General features: G+C 35.6%; 1 protein-coding gene across 2 annotated transcripts; it reads right to left on the bottom strand.

The window, feature by feature from the left end:
* Window positions 1-274: 274 nt before the first annotated feature.
* LOC102610800 (YTH domain-containing protein ECT4) lies at window positions 275-7,257 on the bottom strand. 2 transcript variants are annotated; one of them, XM_006484046.4, is made up of 8 exons: window positions 6,845-7,257; window positions 6,234-6,310; window positions 6,009-6,141; window positions 4,113-4,189; window positions 3,514-4,017; window positions 2,350-2,883; window positions 1,479-1,691; window positions 275-859 (listed from the first exon to the last, which is right to left on the bottom strand). In XM_006484046.4, exons 1-8 carry the CDS (start codon window positions 6,879-6,881, stop codon window positions 542-544), a joined length of 1,893 nt encoding a protein of 630 aa, XP_006484109.1. In that variant the 5' UTR covers window positions 6,882-7,257; the 3' UTR covers window positions 275-541. The 2 variants fall into 2 exon arrangements, with proteins under 2 accessions (XP_006484109.1, XP_024957001.1); XM_025101233.2 differs by lacking the exon at window positions 6,845-7,257 and adding an exon at window positions 6,405-6,698.
* Window positions 7,258-8,130: the final 873 nt, after the last annotated feature.

Genomic DNA, 8,130 nt, shown 5'->3' with positions numbered 1-8,130 from the left:
AGAATTTTCGACATCTTAAAAGATTGTTTAATCGCGCCCCCAATAAAATTTTGAACACAAATTTTAATAACCAACATAAAGAAGTTTTAGAACACCATCGGATACGAAAAGATTATCGATAACACCCACACATATTCCTTCATGAAAGCCGAATTATTCAGGTCACAACATTTCACTTGAGTTTGCAAAGCCGTGCGGATATTTCCGGAGCAAATTACTAATATCTCAGTTCATTTGATATGGAGGCTTTGATTAACCACAGCAAGAAATTAACTGCTCTAAATAAAACACCTATGAATATGATATATAAACCTATGATTTTAATCTGAACAAGTTCTTATCAATATTAAGAAACATCGAAATGGATATCTGTGTAAACACCATTCAAACCTATGTATTAAGGCTATCATCTTAAGCAGAATCTTCCATAGAATTGGTGATAGATAAACCAGCAAAGAAAAATAGGAATATACGGATCATGGCAGCTAGATTCAGGTTCACTTCCTACCTATCTGCTTAGTTTGATTTAAAATTTTCCAGCTTAATCGCCGTGAGCCACAGCTGCGGTGGAGACAACATTCCTCACTGATGAATGTTCTTTCTGATGCTCAGTCAACAACACAGCTTCAGCGAAGCTCTTGGACATTGTCTTTATGAAATCGTTTGATAGTGAAACTTGATTCTGTTTTTCCCCGCCTACTGCTAACGGGGGAGCCACTCGGTTTGCTTGCTGTCCAGCCTTCCTTTCCTGCATTGCTTTCTGTCGCTGCTCGTAGAAGTGAAAGTCATCAAGAATGGATGAATAACTTTCATAGTTCTTAAATATGTTCAACATCTCAATACCCTGTTCCAATTCCACCTGCAAAATTGAGGCAGAATAGTCAATGTTAATGGAAAATTTTATCCCAAAAAGGAAAACAAAACTATACTAGGTTTTACTCATAACTAAGTGGAAAGATCTTTGATGTAGGGAAAAGGAAAACAAAACTAAACTAGGCTTTACTTATACTGAACTGGAAATTTCTTTGACGTAGGAAATCGACAAATAGCTTCATGCATCAGGCTCACACCTCTAAGAAAATTGCATGGAGTAGAATCCACTTACAAGCGACAAGTTTATTATGAAGATACCGATTTCAGGTGAGTAATAGAATATTAAACGATGGACCTATTCAGAAACCATAATTCAATAACCTTAGCTCACTCATGATGGGTCAACGCATTTACAGTCAAATTCTTTAGATTGTATAGATATTAAAAGCCAAAGGGAAGTCTCTACTTTGCATGCTTTAAAACAACAAACAAACTGAGAGTGAAGCAGATTGAGCTTGTCACGCGTAATCAATTAAATATAGCAGCAGATAAATACTAAGACCAAATGTGGTGCAAAGTTAAGAGCACATGCAAATCAGGACAGTATCAGTTTCCATCATTACTTGCCAACTGAGAGTAGATCATGAATCCCAATAAATTCTTACCTCTTGAGTATCTCTACTATTTGTAACTGGCTTGTTGTCGTTTTTTTCAAGTATAATGTGTCGAAATTGACTGTTGGGGACATCCTTAATTATGTGCCACTTGACTGGGAATTGTCCAGACCACTTATCCTGCAACCAATAATCGACACTCTTGTCAAAGTCTACTGGCCCTACCATCTCTGCCACCCCACAAAACTGGGCACTAGCATTTACCTGTGCACAATTGTAAACATCCAAAGATTAGCCCATACCTTCAAAGCTCTCATTTTTAGTTTTCAAATGAAGCTTCTCATGGATGATTAAACAAGTAAAACAAGAGATTGATCACAGAAGAAATGCAGGCGACATAATAGTGAGAACTTCCTTGCAAATGCTAGTATGACTGATCATCAACAAAAAAAAAAAAAAAGCTAACTCTTTTCTACGGAAGAGAACATGCAATTTATCAATAAGAGCAGTAATGTAAAAAAATAGACCATGTCCCATTGACCTAATTGCCTTCTTATGATAATAATCAGTAAAGGACAATGCATTTATCAATCAGAAGCTCTTATAATCTACATAAACACATATGTGCAAGTGCACTGTGTTACATGTCTGCAAGTTTGAGCCTGGCCAACCTACTACAAGAGTTGCAAACCACAATTGCAGGAGCTGCACCGACATGAACCCTGACAAATTAGAAAATATTATTGAGAAACACATGCAACATGACATCCATTCCTCTGCCCCAATTGCCATTCTTGTTAGGACTCATCTAATTGCTCAAATTAACAATCCTAGCAGACTCAATGAGATTTTAGTTTAAACTTATACCGACTCCTATGTAACTATGTACTCAACATTTGGATCATCAGACTGGATAAAGTACCGAAAACAACAGAAAGATCGGGCATGTCCCATGTTTCTCCTTTGCTTCGCGATAAGCAGCATCCAACTTTTTGTTGCCATTCGGGGTGCTTGCCCAGAGACCATACTTTATGCTTTTGTGAACATTATCTTCACTATAAGATTTGATGATGAAGAACTTTGCAACTTTATAGTTGGTGACAAAATCCAATTGGTTGTAAGACCCTTTAAGAATATCATCAAGGGTTCCATTCTTGCTATTATCAACAGCAAATCCATAAGCTGTTGTCCTAACTTTTGGCTTAAATGCCCTAGGTCCTCTATTGCGCTCACTTAGAGTATCAAGAGTGACAGTACAACTACATGAGAAGTTATTACATCTTCCTCCTTGTCTGGCTTCAGTGAGCGATGGCCAGTTCTGACCATCCATCTCCATACTAGAAGTGGAGACACATCCATATTCAGAGCCTTGATCACTTAGACAATGAGAGTAGCCCCTGTATCTGGAGCCTGTACAAGATCCAAACCCAAAAAATGATCCTCTCCACTGTGAAGCCTGCATAAGATTTCATTGTTAGCATCTCCATCACTTCCCATTGAATCAGGAATAATGCTCCAATACAGTATTAAGAAAGAGTTTAAAGCCAAACACATTTATCAGGTGGGTTCGGCTATGTTGGAGTTCACCTACAGTGGAGCACAAACTTCAGCCACACACACAAAGTGATAAATAATAAATAATGAGTTATAATGAGCTTTTTACTATTTATCACTTTGCATGTGTGGCTGAGATTCGTGCTCCACCGTATGTGAACTCCAACATAGCCATGGCCTTACTAGGTATAAGAGTCGTTATTAGATGACTCTGACTCAAGACAATGGACTTCTACATTTCTGCAGCACATCATCTGTAGATTAACCACTGGTATAAAATACAGTTTGTAATCAGGTATACAATATCATTATTAGATTACTCTGTGGAGATGTTGGTGTTGTGGGGCTGCTTGGCTTAAGTAAGCTTTCGGAAAAATACAATGATCAGTGTATACAAAGAGTTTATTGTCAGCAGAAGATCCTGAAACACAGTTTAACTGATTTAAATTTGAACTTGCACACCTTCTCTCTTTCCAGAAAAAGATTGATTCAAAGATGTGTGAACAAAAGAAGCATAGTTAAGCACTCTAACCATTTCAAAATCATCCCGAGAAAATTCAAGTGACCTAATTGGAGTAAGAGAAGCTGCTGCAGATGACAACTGAAGCAAGGAACTCTTTCCATTCAATGGTTTTGACCAATTTGACCATAATCCTCCAATTTCACATCCCTCAGAACCTTGATGGAAGAAATCAAGGCCATCAGAGTTTCCAAGAAAGTCACCTCCCTTACTGGTAGATCCCAATGAAGGTGCATAATTGGGCTTCAGACCAAATCTTTTGCTATCACCTTGCAGATCAATATGTGCTGGCAACTTTCCTTGAGAAACTGAAGTTGACGAAAGAATGCATGGTTTTTTTGGAGAAATGGGTTGCTGGAAACAAGACGGATCAGAGGCTGAAAACTGTTGTGCATGATACAAATGGCCATGACCCCTCACAGAAGGCAGCTGTGTTGTGATATAAGGTCTATGCAGCATTTGAGGGTTGTATCCATAACCATGTAAAGCAACAGATGGAGATTCATCCTGGATGCCCTGCATTAGTAAATATGTAAATGGACAAATCTACTAGCACCCACTAAGAGATGAAAATACAACAGCACTAGCAAAAGGTGAGGTAATTTACACACATGAGAACCATTTTCCAGGCTTTCGGCATTAGCATATGGAAGGCATGTAACCCCCTTACTAGTTGCATTATCATAACCTGAGTGACAAACAAGATAGGAAATAAACAATATAAGAACACAAATTCTGCTTGACAAAGCAGCAAAATGTAGAAAAATTCTTACTCCAAGAAACTGCCTAACTCCAAACCAACCACAGCCCACACAGTTCTAATCAGCAGGCTAAACTTCATATTCTTAAATTCCTTTAAATGTATTATTGAACTTCCATAAATTGCTTCTATCATTGAACCCCACCAAAAGCATAACTATTACTAACTAAAAGAATATAGCATAATTCTACAAGCAAAAAAAACATGAGTACTGAGTCAAAACCAAGGAGTCTACATAATCACAGTATGATGTCCATGCAGTGAATTTCACCATTTCAAGCAGAAACAAATGATAAACTATGGTAGTTAGCTTCTGTTTCATTTTTTTGATACATATATAAAGATAAACAATAAAAGGAGTAAAGATAAGGAATCTAACAAAGGTGGATTCTATCTGTGTTAATAATCTTGAATGTTGCCAAAAGCATGCCTATTCATTCCTCCAAAGTCATCAACCTTGTTTTGTCTCCAAAAACTCCAGTTCCCCAAATTTCCAACAAAACCACAAGGTCCAGAACTGGTTGGTATGACCCATCCACCACCGATAAGCTAATCACAAAACTAATAATTATGATGCCACTTACACAGTTTCCACATCTTCATTGCAAAGGTATACCTGCTAACAATAAATTTGCCTCTTTTGAAGAGTAGCAATCTCTACATAAAAATAAAAGCTCTCTGAGAGGCGGGAATAACCAAGGGAAAACTATTTTTCCTCATAAGTATACACAAAGTTATTTGACCTTAAGTGTTGTACTCGTTATATGTTATCATTCTGAAAACATTTGTATCCATCTCCCTCAGCCTTTATCTCTACAAAAGATCAAAAGAATCAATAGTATTGATTATTCCAGATCATTTATTGCTCTTACCAATTTGGGATTTCAATTAATCCTCCTTTTTTTGGGCAAAATAATTAATCATCTAATTGGAATAACAAAAGTAATCTGCAAAGACACGTTATTGTCTTCAGCTATACTACAGAGAATAGGAAACGCAATCATCAAAGGTCATCATCTATCTCAACCAACATAAAAACATGTTTAATACAGAAATTCCAGTCCGCGCCAACATGTTTAACAGTTTACTTTAACCCTTAATCTGCAACCCATCTCAAAAGGCTCTTTCAATAGCATAATGCCACAGCAGTTTACCAAGTAAAACCTATTACAAGATATTTCAACCACCACACCTATACTCCACATTTGAGAAGAGGAGAGTGAAGTACATCCCAATAGAAAATTTGATTTTTAACATATTCCTAAATGACATATGTAATTATGCCTACCCCTTCCAAACATTAGAAGGAGCAAAACAAAAAGTCTGTACGCAGCTTTTCCAACGACTTGATCATCATAACTGGAATGACAAATGTCAAAAAATAAATCAGCAGACTAGAGAACTTCTTTTTCCCTTTTTTTTTTTTTGGACGCATATCTTAACTCAAAACTGAACCCTTTATGGGGTTCAAATAGAGCCAACAATAAATTGTAAGTTGTTCATTATAATATCTTCCATACTGATAGACAACCAAACTGCACAATGTCCACCATCCTCTCAGCCAAAATAAAACAGTTACACTCTTTATGTTTTGAATTGACTGCAATAAGATATACAATTTGCAAAAGAGTTTTTTTTTTTTTTTTTTCTTTTGAGGGAAACCCATACAAGTACATACTTACGAAGTACACAAGTAATGTGCATCAATTACACCTCTTAAACGTCAACAGACATAAAAGGAACTAACCTCCTCCATTGTAAACTGATTGTGCCTGAGAGAAATAGGCATTGGACAAACAACCACTGTGATGGTATCCAACAGCATTTAAAGACCCCGGCTGATCTACATTATCCCTCCGAGGATCAATTATCACCTGATCCTGTGAAAAATGTCAAAGACATATACATTAATAGCCAAAAGGAACCAATAATTAAATTCAAGAACTCATAGATCGACAGAATTAGAAATTACCTGAGCATTCAGCATGCTAGGATTATTAGTCTTTTCCTCAGTATCCAGCATCAAGAGGTTCAAAGCTTCAGCAGTGTCTAAAAATTCATAAAATATGATCAATCGGCCAGCCTAACAAATAATTTAATTAAGAATAAAAATAAACAAATCAATGAAAATGTAAGCACGAACAAATGAGCAAATGATCACAGTCTTCCATTATCAGCAAAATCACACGAGTATCACGAAATCTTTAACAAAAACTTGAACCGAAAATTCTCAAAGTTGCGCATTTTATCGGGAGAAAAAAAAAACATAAACTGTGAATTGCAAGCCACGCAAAATGCACACAAATGCTCCATCATATTTTTAACTAAAAAGTAGATAAAGCTAATGAAATGGTCGACGCTTCTTTCCAATAAATAAATAAATGAATAACACGATATAAAATCAACGAATAAATGATCCTTACTCCATTATGAAACACAACCACTGGGATCGTCATATATTCATTAAAAAAATACAGTTCCATTTTTTTTTTAATAAACTAAAAATAGAAAAAAAAAATTTTAAAAAAGCTCAGATGACATCCATTATTCTATATAATTCTTTAGCGAATTTTATTTACATACCAGCAAATTTAAAGCGATCGGAGGTTGGCTGTGCCATTTTTTTTTTAATAAAGAAAAACAATGTAATGTGAATTTTATTATTGTATAGTAAGGTATGTTTATTCGCGATCAGTTTGGGCTCTGTTTGGGAAATAATGGTTGAAATTATGGTTAGATTTTTGGTGTGTGGATTTAATTTAAAACAAATTACAAATTATATGAAAATAATAAAATAAAAAACAGAACAGGACGGGAGGTGCGGCCGAGTGGTAGTGGGTAGAGTTGGAGTGGATAGAATTTAGAAAGAAGTCTCTGCAGCGTTGGGAGAAGTGAGACTGTGAGTGACAGTGTGCGAGGGGCAGAAAAATGGAAATGAGAAATAGAAATATCTGGTTCCAGAGAGCGAGAGCTTCATTTTTCGGTTTTGTCGAGTTGGCGGAACCTCACTCGTCCACCTGCTCTTCATGCACTCCCCCCCTGCCCCCCCCCCCCCCCCGGTTTCGCTTCTGCTGACGTGTATAATTTATTCATACGTTACGATCACGATCATGTGTGTGCCTTGTCTCTGATCGTTTCGTTTGAGTTCAAAAAAATTAAAAGGACTGAAACTCTTCTATGTTAATATTTACCGAGGAGTGTACGTCAATTTGATATAAATATTTAATATTCGTGATCGGTTTGGATTAAGCAAACCCCGCTGTTGAAAGTGATTGTGAGTTTTAAATAATTAGAATTATATATTTGGTAGATTTTATTAATATAGTATTAACACATAGTATATGGATTTAAAAATATTTTACAGTTTGCTTTTTTTGGTGATGTCTTTCTAAATTAAGTTTATGAAGTTGTCGGGAAACATTTTCTTTTTCTTTTTTAAACAAAGAAAATTATATGAAGTGAAATAAATAATTAGTTAATATGTAATAAATTTTATAATTTGTTAATATAAAATATGATAAAATTTATAATAGTATACATAAATCTAAATAAAATTAAGGGTCCAGCTATCGTACTCCTGCGATAAGGTACCTCGACTTTTTGACCTCATTTATAACAGTCGTTGGATTTCAACTTTTACAATACGAAGGCTATAATATTTTTTTTTTAATTCTGTTATACACAGATTGTTACTAATATTACATCAGATATTATAATTATAATATTTACAATCGTACTAAATAACTAAGACCACCGCCATACATTAACCCACTGAAACATTTGCCCAGATATTTTAAACCCTCTCTAATATTTGAGGAGTGTATTCCACTCATATTTCGTAAGGGAGAGACTGTTTTCACTTAATTAGT

Source organism: Citrus sinensis, chromosome 4 (assembly GCF_022201045.2).
Source record: "Citrus sinensis cultivar Valencia sweet orange chromosome 4, DVS_A1.0, whole genome shotgun sequence".
NCBI classification, from domain to species: Eukaryota; Viridiplantae; Streptophyta; class Magnoliopsida; order Sapindales; family Rutaceae; genus Citrus; species Citrus sinensis.
Note: the sequence above shows the minus strand (reverse complement) of the source record. Positions and strands in the feature narration are given on the sequence as shown.